The 17,761-nt window shown below is 45.3% G+C and overlaps 1 protein-coding gene and 1 non-coding gene across 2 annotated transcripts in view; both read right to left on the minus strand.

Annotated features, from left to right (window-relative positions):
- Positions 1-3,028: 3,028 nt before the first annotated feature.
- The window catches only part of VAV1 (vav guanine nucleotide exchange factor 1), a 65,007-nt gene continuing 50,274 nt past the window's right edge, over positions 3,029-17,761 (minus strand). The window contains exons 23-27 of the mRNA XM_061150541.1: positions 15,328-15,444; positions 12,838-12,925; positions 9,059-9,173; positions 6,870-7,021; positions 3,029-5,179 (exon numbers count right to left, since the gene is read on the minus strand). Coding sequence (XP_061006524.1) covers positions 5,126-5,179; positions 6,870-7,021; positions 9,059-9,173; positions 12,838-12,925; positions 15,328-15,444 — 526 coding nt within the window. The 3' untranslated portion in view covers positions 3,029-5,125. The remainder of the gene's footprint in view (positions 5,180-6,869; positions 7,022-9,058; positions 9,174-12,837; positions 12,926-15,327; positions 15,445-17,761) is intronic.
- TRNAG-UCC (transfer RNA glycine (anticodon UCC)) lies at positions 16,444-16,516 on the minus strand. Its single transcript has one exon. It is a non-coding gene; the product is annotated as a tRNA-Gly (tRNA).

The following is a 17,761-nucleotide window of genomic DNA, read 5'->3' on the forward strand; positions in this document are numbered from 1 at the left end:
AGATGTGGGCAGTTCCTTTCTGTGTCCACCTGCACGCCTGCTTTCCAGTCTATTTGCTGTATTTGCCTATCTGTGTATCTGGGGGGCTGTGTTTCTTCATGACAGTCAGTGCACCTGCTTGGCCTGTTACGTGTCTGTTTCATCACAAGGCCCTTTATATCCATCACGTGTGTTATGGGTTCAATTGCATTGCTGCTGCTGCCAAGTCGCTTCAGTCGTGTCTGACTCTGTGCGACCCCATAGACGGCAGCCCACCAGGCTCTGCCGTCCCTGGGATTCTCCAGGCAAGAACACTGGAGTGGGTTGCCATTTGCATTGACCGCAACCCCCCCCCCCCCCAAATAGAGACCTAACACCCAGGATCTCAGAGTGTGGCCTTATCTAGAAATAGGATCCTGGCAGATATGATGAGTTAATTTGAGGCCACACTGGAGTAAGGGGGGCCCTTAATCCAGTTAGATTGGTGTCCTTATGGTGGTTTAGTTGCTAAGTCATGTCTGACTCTTTTGTGACCCCCATGGACTATAGCCCTCCTGTAGGGCTGCAGGCTCCTCTGTCCATGGGATTTCCCAGGCAAGAATCCTGGAGTGGGTTGCCATTTCCTTCTCCAGGGGATCTTCCCGACCCAGGAATAGAACCCATGTTTCTTGCATTGCAGGCAGATTCTTTACCAACTGAGCCATAGGGAAGCCAGTGTCCTTATAGAAGGGAGAAATTTCTTTGTTTTTTGTTTTTGTTTTCACCTCATGGCTTGCAGAATCTTACTTTCCAAACTGAGGATCGAACTCTGGTCCTTGGCGGTGAAAGCATGGAGTCCTAACCACTGGACCACCAGGGAATTCCCCACGAGGGAGATTGGACACTTGCTCACGAGTAGGATGCTGTGTGAACACTGGGGTTGTGCTCCCACAAGGCAAGAAGGGGTGAGAGAGAGAGATGCCTGAAACAGATTTCTCTCCACCATCTTCAGAGGGACAACAGCCCCCCGCTGACATCTTGATCTTGAACTTCTGGTCCCCAGAACTGTGAGACAATCCATTTGTGTGGTTTAATTAAGCCATTTATGGCAGGAAAACTATGACAAACTCAGTGTGTTCGAAAGCAAAGACATCAGTTTGCTAACAAAGGTCCGTAGAGTCAAGGCTATGGTTTTTCCAGTAGTCATGTACAGATGTGAGAGTTGGACCATAAAGGTTGAGCACCAAAGAACTGATGCTTTTGAACTTGAGAGTCCCTTGGACTGCAAGGAGATCAAATCGGTCCATCCTAAAGGAAATCAGTCCTGAATATTCATTGGAAGGACTGATGCTGAAGCTGGAGCTCCAATACTTTGGGCACTTGATGCAGAGTCTATTTATCACAAAAGACCCTGATGCTGGGAAAGATTGAAGGCGGGAGGAGAAGAGAACGACAGAGGATGGGATCGTTGGGTGGCATCACCGATTCAAAGGACATGAACTTGGGCAAACTCTGGGAGATGGTGAGGGACAGGGAAGCCTGGAGTGCTGCAGTCCATGGGGTTGCAGAGTCAGACATGACTTGGTGACCGAGCAACAACAACAATTAGGCCACTCCGTTTGTGGTACTCAATTGCGGCACCCTGAGCTAACTAATACAGTGTGTTTGTGTGTGTGCATCCCCAGGCAGCTGGATGTAACTGACAGCCAGGGCCTGGGAAGTTCCTGGTCAGGGCAACGTGGGACTGCGCTGTTCTACTTGTTTGTTTATTGGTTGCGCTGGGTCTTGGTTGCTGCACACAGACTTTCTCTACTTGCAGCGAGCAGGGCAACTCTTTGTTGTGGTGTGTGGGCTTCTCACTGCAGTGGCTTCTCTTGTTGCGGATCATGGGTCCAGAGGGCTGGCTTCGGTGGTTGTGGCGCACGGGCTTAGTTGCTCCCCGACATTTGGGATTCTCCCAGAACAGGGGTTGAACCTTGTTCCTTGCATTGGCAGGCAGATTCTTAACCACTGGACCCCGAGGGAAGTCCCTGCCCTGTGTTCCTCTGAACCTGTCTATGCCAATACATTTGGGTGACAGCTGTTCCCTGGAACCCAACTCCACAAGCATCTGCAGGCCACGCCAGGGCACACCTGAGACCACGCCTCACCTCCGCCCCCGGTCAGAAGTGGCCTCCTTCAGCAGCTGTCTGCCTGGGCCCTCTCGGGGTACGTAACAGGGCAACTCCAACCTCTTCTCCAGCCCCTTACTCTCTCCCTCCCCTTCTAGCACAGTAAACTCCTGGTGATTTTCAGAACCTACAAGGCTCACGTTCATTTCTCTTTCCCCTAAACCCACTCCATTTTTCTTTTTTTCAAATTAAAGTATAGCTGATTTACAATATTGTGTTAGTTCCAGGGGTATAGCAAAGCGATTCAGTTTTACATCCTTTTTTTTTTTTTTCGGATTTCTTCCCATATAGATTGTTACAAGATATTGAGCATAGTTGCCTATACTATAGAGTAGGTCCTTATTGTTTGCCTCTTTTATATAGTGTGTAGACATGAATCTCATACTCCTAATTTATCTCACCCTCCTGCCTTTCCCTTTTGGTAACCACAGGTCTTTAAAATCTATGAATCTGTTTCTATTTTGTAAATAAATAATTGTATGTTTGGTTTTTTTTTTAGTTTCCACGGATAAGTGATATCATACAGTATTTGTCTTTTTCTGATTCACTTTGCTTAGTATGATTATCTTTAGGTCCATCCACGTTGCTGCAGATGACAAGATTTCTTTTGTATTATGGCTGAGTAGTATTCCAGTGTGTGTGTGTGTGTGTGTGTGTGTGTGTGTGTGTGTGTGTGTGTTTGTGTGTACGTCTTTAGCCATTCATCTGTTGATGGTATTGATGGTGCGTCCCAATCCTCAGAAAGACACTAGTCACATTGACTTAGGGTCCACCTTAATGACATCACTTTAACTTAATTAGCTCTTTAAAGAACCCATCTTCACATATAGTCAGCGTCATGGATTCCTTCTTATCACAAAAGTGAGTGAATAAATCAATGAATGAATGATAGAAAGGGCTTTCTGGCAGGTTCTGATTTTATTCCAAGTAGTCACTGCTTCTCCCTGGTTGAGGAGTAAATCTTTGCCAACTGATGCTGCTCTGGCCAATGAGATATCTTCTTTTCATTCCCAAGAAGAAATATGAGGAAACCACTGGGTGGTCCAGTCATTTCTCTCTCACTCCTGCCACAAGCCTGGCACATCCCAAGGCTGCAGCGCCTTCTCCTTCCAGGAGCTTCTTCTTCAGCAGAGTTGAGGCCAGTGCATGAAAGAATTATGAGACATTGAGATGAGAAATAATTTGTTAACAGCAGCAACACTCAGCCTAAGGTGACAGATTTTTTTTTTTATTCCTTCAGGAAATCTACCAAAGATGTGACTTCCGGGCTTTCAAAAGCCTAAGGAAAGATTCTGGTGCTCACTTCGGCAGCACAAATACTAAAACTGGAACAGCCCCTGTGCAAGGATGACAGCAAATTTGTCAAGTGTCCCATATGTTTGACGTGGATGGACCTGGAGCCCTTCACTCTCTATACAGAGTGAAGTAAGTCAGACAGAGAAAAATAGATACTGTGTATTAACACATTTATGTGGGATCCAGAAAGATGGTATAGATGAACATAGTCCCAAAACAGAAACAAAGACACAGATGCAGAGAAGAGACGTGTGGACACCAAGGGGGAAAGGAGGGAGGGCGGGATGATTTGGGAGACTGGGACTCACATATATACGCTGACAATACTGTGTATAAAATAGGTAACTAATGAGAACCTGCTGGACAGCACCCGGAACTCTACACGATGCTCTGTGGTGACCTAAACGGGAAGGAAATCCAAAAAAAGAGGGGGTATGTGTGTACACATAGCTGATTCACTTTGCTGTAGAGTAGAAATTAACATAACATTGTAAAGCAACCTTTGCCGACAAAGGTCCATATGGTCAAAACTGCGGTTTTTCCAGTAGTCATGTACAGACGTGAGAGTCGGACCATAAAGAAGGCTGAGTGTCGAGGAATTTTTGCTTTCAGATTGTGGTGCTTGAGAAGATTCTTGAGCAAGAGTCTTGGACTCTGGACAGCAAGGAGATCAAACCAGTCAATCCTAAAGGAAATCAACCCTGAATACGCACTGGAAGGACTGATACTGAAGCTGAAGCTCCAATACTTTGGCCTTCTGTAATGAAGATCTGACTCATTGGAAAAGCCCCTGATGCTGTAAAGATTGAGGGCAGGAGAAGAAGGGGACAGTAGAGCATGAGGTGGTTGGGTAGCATCACCGACTCCATGGACATGAATTTGAGCAAACTCCAGGAGATGGTGAAGGACAGGGAAGCCTGACGCACTGCAGTCCCTGGGGTCACTGAACAATCTGTGAATGTAAAATTCTTTCCTGCCACATAGGAGTCCCATTTCCAGATTTTAGGCCTTATTTGTTTTTATATTCTAAACTTTTTATTTTCTATTTGGGTATAGCCAATTAACAAACAATGTTGTGATAATTTCAAGTGAATAGTGAAGGGACCCAGCCATTTATACACAAACTCGCCTCCCAGCCAGGCTGCCATGTAACCTTGAGGAGCAGAGTTCCATGTGCTATACACAGTAGGTCCCTGTTGGTTATCCATTTAAAATATAGCAGTGTGTACATATCCATCCCAAACTCCCTAACTATCCCTTCCTCCCCATCCTCCCTCCACCATCCCACCCCACTGGCAACCATAAGTTCATTCTCTAAGTCTTCGAGGTCTTACTTTAAGTGACAGAGAAAGGTGACAGGACTGGAAAGCAGGAGTCAGTGAAGGGGCTTGTGTCTCTCCCGACTCCCTCTCCCATCATTCCCCTTGCAGGTCTGACACCGTCCATCCATTCATCATTTTTTGAAAGTGGTTGTTGCCTGGAGCCCCACCTTTTCAAGGGGACCCAAGAGGAAATCCATGTGTTATAAATTAACCATGGCAGGGCATCATCCCTGGAGCCCCGCCAGCTGGACACTACCCCTCCACAGTCCATTGCAGACTCTCAGCCCGCCAGGATCTGTCCCAGCTCCTGGCCCCACTGCCTGTTCATCCTGGGCTTGGAGCCTGGAATCTCTCATCTCTCTGCCAATGTGCCAAGACTCAGCAGTACTCAGAATAGTCCTCTTCCACATAGTTGGAGGGGAACCAGCCAACCTGGAAAGAGACAGGGAAGCAGTCAGGGCGGCCTCTCTGCCCATCCTCCCGCTGCTCCTTGACACACCAGCCAGGTTTCCTCCTGCCTCGGGGCCTTTGCACCTGTCACATCTCCCACCGCAGGAAGTACCTCCTCCAGACACACCCTCGGCTGAACATCTGTACCTCCTCCTGTCCTTTACTCACGTGTCACCGTATCCATAAGGACTTGTAACCATCCTATTTAAGGCCTGCAAACCTCACCCATCCCGACACTCTTTACCCCCACTTACTACTTTTCCATAACACTTTTCACCATCTAATTGATTATATATGTTACTTATTTATGGACTTGTTCTCTGTTCCCCCTCCCTTCACTACAACAGGACAGGGATTTTTGTCTGTCTTATTCATCACTGAGTTCCAAAAATCTAGAATAGTTCCTGGAACACAGTAGATACGTAATAAATATTGAAAAGATAGATGGATGGATGATGGATGGATGGATGAATGGAATGATGGATGGATGATGGAAAGATGGATGGATGGAATGAATGGATGGATGAACAAAGGATAGATGGGTGTAATAATGAACAATGTACAGATGGACAAAATGATGGATGGATGGATGTGTGGGTGGATGGGTGGGTGGATGGGTGGGTGGATGGATGGATGGATGGGTGGATGGATAGAACAATGGATGGATGGGTGGGTGGATGAATTCTTTATAGCCCAGACCTTCGTAAACACCCCAGAAGTCTCCTTCACACCCTATTTGTCCTCCATTGCACAATAAATTTACCCTCTATGGTTCCTAAAACTGTTCTCCTAAGCAATGATCCAGAGGTCACTTTTCATGTTTCCTTCTGGTAGAATCTAAGCTCCTAACCACTCTCCTTATCTTCATTCAACAAGTATTTTTTGAGAAACTGATACAAGCAAGGGCAATATGCTGGAGACTAGAAATTCATCAGCAGCTGAAATAAAGAAGACTCTCTGCCTTTGTGAGACAACAATAAGAAGCAAAGGGAAGCAAAGTTTTCTGAGAAAATTTGAATTCCCTCCTGAAAGTCCAAATGCAGGCAAAGAACACAGAAGGCAAAAGTAGTTGGTCTGCCTCTTCATGCATTCAACAAATATTGAGCAACTACTATGTGACAGTCTGTGTTCCAGGCACTGGTGACACTGAAGTGAATAAGACAGACAAACTCCTCCCTTCAGGTTCCCCCAAACATGCCACTCACTCTCTCACCCCAGGGCCTTTGCACATGACGGTTTGTTTGCAATAGTTTCCCACACTGGTCCCCCTCCCCACCCCCACTGTGACCTTTTTACCTGGCTAACTTTACTCATCCCTCAGTGATCAGCTTGCCTCTCAGAAGGTGTCCTGACCTCATCCAGGGTGAGTCAGGGTTTCCCGGGGGGCTCCCAAGGTGCCTCACGAATCCCCATCTCAATCTCGACCACTCACTCTTACGAGGGCATGCTCACAGTTCTACACTTCCCACTAAACTATGAGTTTCATAGGGCAGTGCCTCCTCGGCACCCAGCAGAAGGGCACATAGTAGGTGCTCAATAAATAACTGCAAGATGCATACATGAAATCTCTGTCCCTTCCTCCTTTCCAACCAGGGACGCCCCCCTGCCCACCCTCTCCAGTCCACCATCCAGGACAGCCCCACTGTGACTGCCGAGCCCCGCCCCAACTCACCCGACCGTAGATCTCCCCTCGCCACCAGCCCTGCTGCCCCTTCTTGTTAAGGATCTTGATAATGTCGCCCTCTTTGAGGGACAGCTCTGATCGGTCCCGGGCACAGAAGTCATAGCGGGCTTTGGCTGTGCCAAAGTATTTGGTGCTCCCGGCTGTAAGGCAGAGAGCAGACATGGGAAACAGCCTCGATTAGAGCCCTCCCGCCCGCCCACCACCTGCGGAGGACCATGCTCTCAGGAGAATGCGCTGGGATAAAGGACCCCTCAGTGCTTCTTTCCATTGAGTGTTGGGCGCCCTGTGTTCTGAGGGAATACAGCTGTCTTCCCAGAATCATTCTTCCAGCCCAACCAGCGTGCAAATTTAGAAGAGAATACCATATATGATCTTTTAAATGTTTTGTGTCTATTCATGCTTTCCTGGTGGCTCAGATGGTAAAGAACTATTTGCAATGCAGGAGACCCTGAGTCGGGAAGATCCCCTGGAGGAGGAAATGGCAACCCACTCCAGTATTCTTGCCTGGAAAATTCCATGGACAGAGGAGCCTGCTGGGCTAGAATCCATGGGGTCACAAAGCATTAGACATGACTGAGCAACTAACAAACACACATATATTCATAGTAAGAGAAACAGAAGAAAGATGTGGAAATTTTCATTCTAGATAATATTAATTATACTAAGGAGGTCTAAGGGTTAAAAAAGAGAAGGACAGGGGCTTCTTTTGGTGACCCAGTGGTTAAGATTCTGTGCTCCCAATGCAGGGGGCCCAGGTTCAATCCTTGGACAGGGAACTGGATCCCACATGTCACAACTAAGTGTTTGCATGCCACAACTCAAGATCCTGCATGTCACAACTAAAAAGATCCTGGATGTCACAATGAAGATGGAAGATCCCATGTGCCGAACTAAGACCCAGCACAGCCAAATAAATAAACAAATGGTATTTTTTTTTTAAGAAACAAGAAAAGAAAAAGAGAGAGAAAGATAAACAAGGGGGAAAGGGACACAGGAAAACTTCTCAAAGTACAATATTAAGTGATATTGTAGAAAATTAGTTTGTAGTATTTCTGCAGATAGGCTGATTGAATATATTTTCCAACAAGAAATGTGCAGACAGAAACATCTGATTGGGTGATGAGAATAATGACAATTTTCATCTTAGAATCCTGATGTTGTGCTGCTGTTGCTTTATCAAAAATATAGCTTTTTCAGTGGGGAATTGTTATTTTATTGGCAAACATTTGAACAATAATTGATTTTTATTTTTATTTATTTATTTTTTTTTTAATAATTGATTTTTAAATCCATCTTAAAAAATTTTTTTGGACAGGTAAGAATTCAGAAACTCCACCACCCATGTGACTTTTCCACTAAATGTACTCCAGAATGCACTCCAGCAAAATAAAGTTTGAATCAGAATAAGGAATTTTAAAAATAAAGGAAAACATGGAAAATAAGAAATGCAGACAGTTTAAATAATGCTTGATAACAACTTTGCAAACTGAAATGCAATGGTGAAGAAAGAATTCCTAAAATGTAAGGCATGATTGTTTTCAACCATAGCCAACAGTCCAGAAAATTTCAACAAACCAGGTGAGTAAGCTATACAAAGGAAAACAGAAGTAAGAGTGTGCTAAAGATCTTGCCTTTCTGTGGGGAAAAAGTTTATTGTTGTCTTAGTCACTCAGTCGTGTCTGACTCTGTATGACCCCATGGACTGTAGCCTGCCAGGCTCCTCTATCAATGGGATTATGCCAACAAGAATACTAGAGTGGGTAGCCATTCCCTTCTCCAGGGGCTCTTCCCGACCCAGGGATGGAACCCGGGTCTCCTGCATTGCAGGCAGATTCTTCACCATCTGAGCTACCAGGGAAGCCCAGGAGAAGGTTATTGATACTGATTAATGCCTGATATTAATACAAAATTAAAGGCTTAAAAGATACAGATGAGCACCCTTCTGGTTTCTTGTATCCTCATTTCCCAAATGTGAAAGTAACCCCTTTCATCCAAACAAATGGATATGCAGATCTCTCAGGAGCAAAGGGACAAATTGGAAGTGGGAAGGAGTTCAGGCTCTTTCACCGAGAGGACGTCTCCACACCCACTGGAAGCAATGTCCTCCGCATCCCCGCACGTTCCCTCCACAACGGGAAGGAGCTGGCACTGCGGGCCCCCGTCTGCAGGCCTCCTACCTGCTGGTTTGCTGATGGCTCTCCTCTCGGGCTCCTTGAAGGGGAACTGCAGAGTGGTGTCCAGCGACTTGAAGCAATCCTTCAGAGAGTTCTGCTGGTAGAATTCCACCAGCTCCTAGAAAGAGAGCAGCAGGACAGATGCTCTTCCAGAGGGCCAGCCCGCAAGAGAGGGAGGCAGAGCTGGAAGGAACCACACCCCACTCCTTGTGTGAAACAGGCCCCTCTTCTGCGCTCCCTGGCAACAGACTCCTTGAAAGCTCCCCATGACAGGGAGCTCACTCCCTTCCCAGAGGCCAGGACCATTTTATGGGGAAGAAATCACATTGTCTCAAAACAGTTCTCCTAATATCCAGTTTGTTTCATGATAAACTTACCAAAGAATCAACTTGCTTGACAACCAATTCACCAAAACCAACCCCCCCCTCCCACCCCACCCTCTGGGTGTCAAGAGCTCTATTTTTTACAAATAATTGTAATAATAATAAATGCTATTTATTAAGCAACTACTGTGTGCTGGTCAGTGTGCAACCACACATCATCAAAATCTCTTAATAACCTAGAGGGGTGGAAGGGAGGCTCAAGGGGGAGGAGATATATGTATATTTATGGCTGATTCACATTATTGTATCGCAGAAACCAACACAACATTGTAAAGCAATTATCCACTAATTAAAAATAAATATTTAGGGGCTTCTCTGGTGGCTGAGTAGTAGAGTCTGCTTGCCAGTGCAGGAGACATGGGTTCCATCCCTGATCCAGGAGGATCCCACATGCCACTGAAATCCCTGCACCACGACTACTGAGTCTGTGCTCTAGACTCCAGGAGCTGCAAATGCTGATCCCATGAGCCGCAACTACTGAAGCCCACGAGCCTTAGAGCCCATGCGCTGCAGCAAGAGAAGCCACCACCAGGAGAAGCCTGCGCACCTCAACTAGAGTCTAGCCCCTACCTGGGGCAAGTAGGGAAAAGCCCACACAGTAATGAAGACCCAGCCCCAATTTTTTTTTTTTCAGTTTTAAAAAATAAATATTTTTTTAAATCTCTTAATAATCATGGGAGGTAAATACATTGATGAGTCCCCTATTTTATAGATGGAGAAACTGAGTCACAGAGAAGGCTCATCCAGGGTCACACAGCTAGAAAAGGACAGATCCAGAAATCAGTCCTAGGACAAGGGATAGAGTGTGGCAGCCAAAAGCTGGTCTCTTTGTGAACGTGTGAAAGTCGCTCAGTCGTGTCTGACTTTTTGCAACCCAAGGGACTGTACAGTTCATGGAATTCTCCAGGCCAGAATACTGGAGTGGGTAGCCTATCCCTTCTCCAACAGATCTTCCCAAGCCAGGAATTGAACCGGGGCCTTCTGCGTTGCAGGCAGATTCTTTACCAACTGAACTATCAGGGAAGCCCGATGTTTGGCAGAAACCAATACAATACTATAAAGCAATTATCTTTCAATTAAAAATAAGTACATTTAATTATTTTTAAAAATGCCAATGTCAAAAAAAAAAAAAAATGCCAATGTCATGGGTGATGGGAGTGGCTTTTTTTTTTTTTTTAACAGAATATAGTTGTCTTATGTAATTGAAACCTTCTTCCAGTTCATTACAAGTGTGAAAAAACACTCAAAACTCTGGTTGTTTATTTCATTTTTGTTGGATTAACACATTCTCTCACTTGGAAAACAAACAGACAAAAAAACATCAACATCATGAAAGACCAAAGAAATAAATAAAAGACTGGGGAGCTCTCGAAAATTAAGAGACACACGAAGGAGATGAATGCAATGGGTGATTCCCCTGATTACATCCTGGGGACGAAAAGGCTGTAATAACATAATTGGGGCCATCAGGGAGCTTGGAAAATGTTCTGTATTAGGTAATAATTTTGTATCAATGTTCAACTCCCTGACCGTGATAAGGATACGGTGGTGAGGGGAAAACAATTGTCTTGGCTCTTCAGAAATGCATGCTGAAGTACTTATAGGAAGAATTTTTAAAATTTATTTTTAATTGGAGGATAATTGTTTACAATGGTGTGCTGGTTTCTGCCATACAACAACGTGAATCTGCTCTAAGCGTACATATGTCCCTGCCCTCTTGAATCTCCCTGCCCCCTTCTACCCCTTCCCACCTGTCTAGGCCATCACAGAGTACCGGGTTGATCTCCCTGTGTTATAAAGCAACTTCCCATTAGCTATCTATTTTGCACATGGTTCTGGAAGAGGGCATGGCAACCCACCCCAGTATTCTTGCCTAGAGAATCCCATGGACAGAGGAGCCTGGTGGGCTACAGTCCATGGGGTTGTAAAGAGCTGGACACTACTGAAGCGACTTAGCATAACACCACACGTGGTAATGTGTATGTTTCCATGCTACTCTCTCAATTCGTCCCACCCTCTCCTTCCCCCACTCTGTCCACAAGTCTGTTCTCTATGTCTTCGTCTCTAATACCGCCCTGCAAATAGGTTCATCAGTACCATTTTACTAAATTATAGGAAGGATCTTGATATCTGCGAATTACTCCTAAATAGTGCAAAATAAGTTTGTGTGTGTGTGTGTGTGTGTGTGTGTGTGTGTGTGTGTGCATGTGTAGAGGCAGAGAGGGAGAGAAAGAAAGCAAAAGAGGAATATTAACAACCAATCAGTAAAACCAGGTGAAAGGCCCACAGATATTCATGATGCTATTCCAGTAACATCTCAGTAATTTTTCAGAAATAAAAAAAAAACAGAGGGAGGAAAAATTTTCAGAATAAAAAGTTTGGGGAAGAAAAAGGTATGTGGAATGAATGAATAGTCCTTAACTTTTGGGGGAGTTAAGGATCTGTTTGAAGCTCAAATGGAATTTGAGACACCTTCCTCAAAAAAAAAATACAGATATATGCAAAACTCTAGAATTTTTTCCAGACAATTCAAAGCTCCCCAAGGATCCACAGACCATGGGTAGGATCCATGAGCCTTATCCATGGGCTTAAGAGGTCTAAAAGTAGTCCAAAATTGCACGGCAACAAATAGAAGCAAAAACACTTGAAAGGCCCCTGGATTCTCCATGAAATGGTCATTAAACAGATTAAGGAGAGCTAAATCTTTTTAAATTGGGGTATAGCTGCTTTACAACGTTGTGTTCATTTCTGCTATGCAGCAATATGAATCAGCTCTATGTGTGTGTGCGTGTATATATATATATATATATATATATCCCCTCTTTTTTGGCTTTCCTTCCCATTTAGGTCACCAGAGAGCATTAATTAAGTAGAGTTCCCTGTGCTATGCAGCAGGCTCTCATTGGTTTTCTGTCTCACACATATTAGTGTATACATGTCAGTCCCAATCTCCCAATCCATCCCACTCCCCTTTTCCCACCTTGGTGTCCATACATTGGTTCTCTATATCTGTGTCTCTATTTCTGCCTTGCAAAAAGAGCTAACTCTTGATGTCTGACAAAAACAGAGACTCTGCCATTCTATGATACCAGATGAGAACCAAACCTCAGTTTCCCCCATCTGTGAAATGGGAACTCAGAGCTGAGCGGATGACCTGCTGTCCTAGTGATAGTATGTCTGGCACTCAACAAGTGCTTTGCAAATGACCACTGCAGCTACTGTGGTTATTATTATTATTCTCGTTGTTGGTGATTAGAAAAACAAGTTTAAAGCCAGTTGCTCCATAGTGCCTCTTGGAGTGGTTATTTTGGATGGAGGAAAAGGGGTCCTAAGGTGGAGCCTCAGAGAGGGTCCAACTTAGATTCTGAAAGACTGGGGTTGGGGTAGATTGACCCTTACCGTAAGTCCCCTGAAAGCTTTCTTCTCTGTAATCCGGTACAGTCCTTCTGATGTCATGATTTTAATATGCTTGACTTCAACATTATACCTGCATGCAGGGAAACAGAGCAAGATGTCCCTGAGAGCTGAGTCGGGGAATTTAGGCCCATTTCCTATCGTGTCTCAGCCCCGGGCTATACCCGCCCCCAACCATGGAAGAAGGGTACTTGGCTACTGGAGGGAAGGGGCGACCACTGGAATCCAACAGAATCCCTTCCCTGGAGACTTTGCTGTTCTATGCCTTCATTTCTTCCCCTGTGTAATAGGAATCATCTTCCTTAAGGTTGTTTAGAAATCAAATGGACTCTGTAAGCAAGGCATCCTTCTAGAATAGATTGGATGAAATCTCCACTTCCACCAATACAAAGGACCATAGAATCTAAAGGATGTAGGAGAGGGGAATTCATTTCCAGCAATATGGCGGACCACAGACTAGTAAGGACCCGGAAGAGACATGAATTGGCAGGAATGGTTCTGTCTACATGAAGAACTAGATAACCAAAAAAAATCTCCTACTTCTAAAAACCCCTAGAAATGCTGAGAAAAGAATGCTGAACTCTTAAAAAAAAAAAAAAAGTAAGGGAAATCCCCCAAAGGACAAAATGAGGATGAAACTTAAAAGTATGTGTCAATTCAATTTTGGCTGTGCGATGCAGCTTGCAGGATCTCAGTTCCCCAACCAGGGATCAAACTCGGGCCCTCAGTAGTCCTAACCGTGGAGAGTAAAACTGTTGGCTGCTCAATTGTGTGCAACTCTTTGTGACCCCATGGACTGTAGCCCACCAGGCTCCCCTGTCCACGGAATTCTCCAGGCAAGAATACTGGAGTGAGTTGCCATTTCCTTCTCCAGGGGGTCTTGTTGACCAAGGGATCAAACCTGGGTCTCCCGCATTGCAGGCAGGGCAGCCCCAACTGGACCACCAGGGGATTCCCTAGAGCGTACATCTTGATCACATAGAAACATGAGATGAGTTATTGTGTCCTTGTTGGGTAGAGAGTTGGCACTGAGACGCACCCTCATCTCAAAAGGCTGGACTGTCAAGTCCATCCTCAGGGGGGAAAAAGTGTTCTAGAAAAACCCCACCCATCAGCACAGCAGGGACCATTTGAGTCTGTTTGTCTCAGACTCAAAATAGAAAAGTTACACTTAAGAATTCATCACCTTAACCCCACCTTCTTACGGGTTTAGCATTTATATTTAAATCACCTGTATAGACTGGGAAACTAAGGAATTAAACAAAACTATTTTAATCTGAAAAAGAAGTAAACTTGTTGGTGATTCCCAACGGAAGCAAATGCAAAATCTCTGGAGACCCAAGCAGCAAAGATACCCATGGGGAAAGCCCCACTTATCATCACAAGACAAAATGAAAAAACCAACAAGGAAACGAGTCACCACAAGAAAGAAGCTGCACCCAAAACAAACGGAAAGGAAGGACAGCCAGGGTCCGCAAGACTTGGGTCCAGACTGCATCTCTGCCTCTTAGGGCATCACCGATCAATGGACATGAGTTGGAGCAAACTCCGAGAGATGGTGAAGGACAGGGAAGCCTGGTGTGCTGCAGTCCATGGGGTCACAAAGAGGCAGAAACTACAGAGCGACCAAACAACAACAAAGAATATGCTTAATATACCCTTAGAGCCTTGCTTAAGAAGCTTATCTTTTTTCTGTGGGTTACCAATCAATGAAAAAAAAATAAAAAACAAAAATTGAAAACACACAGGACCCTACAGGAGCTCAATAAAAAGTGACTATTGTCAATCGTCTTGACAGGGACAGAATAAAGGGACAAAGTAGGTGATTAAACAGTCAATCCCACTAGGGGATTGTAAATAGAAAAATATGGGAGACCCCTGTAAGTTAATGATTACTCAAGAAAGAAGATTTGCTTAACCACAAAACCAAGCAGGCTTGCTTAGTCACATAACCAGGTAACAGAGGCTCGGGACATGCCCCAAAACAATAAAAAAATGGTGGCATGAGCCCCACTTCCTGCCCTGTGAACTCAGTAAGTTAATGAATCCTAGGACATGCTCTCTGCACACAAGAAGAATAATTGGCGGACCACACAGGGACAAGAAAACTCCTCTACTCAACCTGGGGGAGGAGGAGCTGATGCTGGAAGCATGACATCTATCTATTCAAGAAAGTCAAAGAAGTTCTCTTCCCCCTCCCCACTTTTCCTTGGTTTATGAAACTGTAGGCCGGTGAGTCCTTAGGGCACAGCATTTCTGGCCCACCCGTTGGCAAACCTCAGAAGCATCCTATCCTAATAAGTCACTTCTTATCTCTCACTTTGCCTCTCACTGAGTTCTCTTCCTGTGCTGAGACATAAAGGACTGGTACTAGAGCTCTTCAGGGCCCCTGGACACAATACCCGAATGGTTACATCCTAAGCACCTGAAGTGCTCAGCTCACAAGGGGAAACGGGCCAGAGAAGAAGAAATTACTTAATGCTGATGGCAAATTCTGCAGCATCCTTCACCCTCTGCCGCACCAAGAACGTCCCATCCGAGCGGTTGGTGAGAATGCTTTCCGCCCCGGCTCGCTCCATGGGGCCAGCATACCTGTCAAGACATACCAAGAAGAGAGGTTCACATAACTCTGATGGGTACACCTCGGGGAGGCAGTGGGCATTAGACATGTGTAAGCCACACCCAAGCTTCACAACTGGATTGCAGGAGACAACACAATCCTTTGCGCGTAGCTATGTCTCAGTGCGATACAGGAAGAAATATATTTGTTCTCTATGCTTTCCACCCTTTCCTGGCACATAACTCCTAAAACCTTTGCAATCTCCAATATGTCTTTTTAAAATTTGTATTTATTTCTATTTATTTCTATTTTTGGCTGTGTTGGGTCTCTGTTGCTGTGTAGGCTTTTCTCTAGTTGTGGCACAGGGGCTCAGGAGTTGCAGCTTCCGGGCTCTAGAGCACAGGCTCAGTAGTTGTGGCACACAGGCCTAGTTGCTCCACAGCAGGTGGGATCTTCCCAGATCAGGGATCGAACCTGTGTCTCCTTCATTGGCAGGCAGATTCTTTACCTCTGAGCCACCAGGGAAGCCCAATAAGTGTCTTTTTGTATGCTAACAAGCTGATTGGGGCTCTTCTTTTTTTAATATTGACTTTTATTTACTTGGCTGCCCTGGGTCTTAGTTGAGGCATGTAGGATCATCGATCTTTGTCGCAGCTTGCAAACTATTAGCTGCATGTGGGATCTAGTTCCCTGACCAGGGATTGAACTCAGGCCCCTTGCATGGGGAGCTTGGAGTCTTAGCCACTAGACCAGGGAAGCCCCTGGGGGCTCTTTAATAGCCTCAGGATGAGCGTTAGTAGTCAGAAGAACCATGTGATTAGAGGCTTGAAATTTTCAGCCCTGCCCCACCTCCACATCTGCGAAGATGGAGGTTGAGTCCATCACTAATGACCCATAATTTAATCAATCTTGCCTATATAAAGATGCCTCAACCGAACTCCAACCAAATAGTTTTGATTTTTTTTTTTTGCGGGGGGTGGGGGGAGTGGTGTGGGGATTCCCAACCACCACCACGTCATGTGGGATCCTACTTCCCTGACCAGGAATTGAACCTGTGCCCTCTACATGGGAAGTGCAAAGTCTTAACCACTGGACTACCAGGGAAGCCCCAGCCAAAGTGTTTGGAGAGATTCCAGGTTGGTGAGCACAGAGAGATACTGGGGGTGGGGTGGGCGGTTGCAAGGCCAGAGAACATGGAAGCCCCGTCCCGTCTCCCCGCACCTTGCCCCAAGCAACTCTTCCAGCTGACTCTTCCTGATTGGAATCCTTTGATAATAAACAGGTAGTCTAGTAAGGAAACTATTTCTACAAGTTCTTGGAGTTTGTGTTAGCAAATTATCAAACCCAAGGAGGGGGCTATGGGAAGCCCCCATTTGTAGCTGGTGGGTCAGAAGTCTGGGTGACCCAGGCTTGTGATTGTCACCTAAAGTGGAGGGGTATCTCTTGAAGCGTGTTAGTCACTTAGTCGTGTCCAACTCTTTGCAACTCTGTGGACTGTGGCCCAGCAGGCTCCTCGGTTCACGGGATTCTCCAGGCAAGAATACTGGAGTGGGTTGCCAGTTCCTGCTCCAGCTGATCTTCCCAATCCAGGGACTGAACCGAGGTCTCCTGCACTGCACACGGATGTTTTTTACCCTGTGAGCTAGGTAAACCGAGCTAGAAGCCGAGCCCTTAATCTATGGGATTTGTCGCTAACTCCGGACAAATAGTGTCAGAATTGAACTGGATTGTAGCACACCCAAGCTGGTGTCTGTAGAATTAGAGAATTATTAGGTGTGGAGGAAAAAAAAAAAAACACCACACATTTGGTTTCAGAACTATTGAGAGTATGAGTATAGGAAAACAGCTGTGGGTTTTTTTTTTTTCCTTTTACTCTGAAATTTGGCATTTGTGGAAAGGTATTTACTGAGTGTCCACTGTCTGCCCATCTTTGTGGTCACCAGGATGGAAATAGGATGAGGAGAGTGAGACACAGCCTCGGGTACAAAAATTAAAGGGCAAGCCAAAAAACTCAGTCATCAGGGTAAATAACAACAAACAAATAATAACAAAGAAAATAAGCAGCACTTTAATGCAATATTTTCTAAATCGCAAAAGCAGCCATACAAAGGAATGAAGTACTGATTAAGTGCTATAAGGTGAATGAACCCTGAAAATGTGGTGCTGAGTGGGAGAAGCCAGTCACAAAGGGCACACAGTGTAAAATTCCATTTATATGAAACACCCAGAACTGGCAAATTCATGGAGACAGAAAGTGTGTTCGCGGCTGTCAGGGCTTGGGGAGGGAGAGGAGGGGTCACTGTTAACAAGGGGGGCATTTCTTTTGGGGGTAATGAAAATGTTTCAGAG

The sequence above is a fragment of the Dama dama genome, chromosome 9 (assembly GCF_033118175.1).
Source record: "Dama dama isolate Ldn47 chromosome 9, ASM3311817v1, whole genome shotgun sequence".
NCBI classification, from domain to species: domain Eukaryota; kingdom Metazoa; phylum Chordata; class Mammalia; order Artiodactyla; family Cervidae; genus Dama; species Dama dama.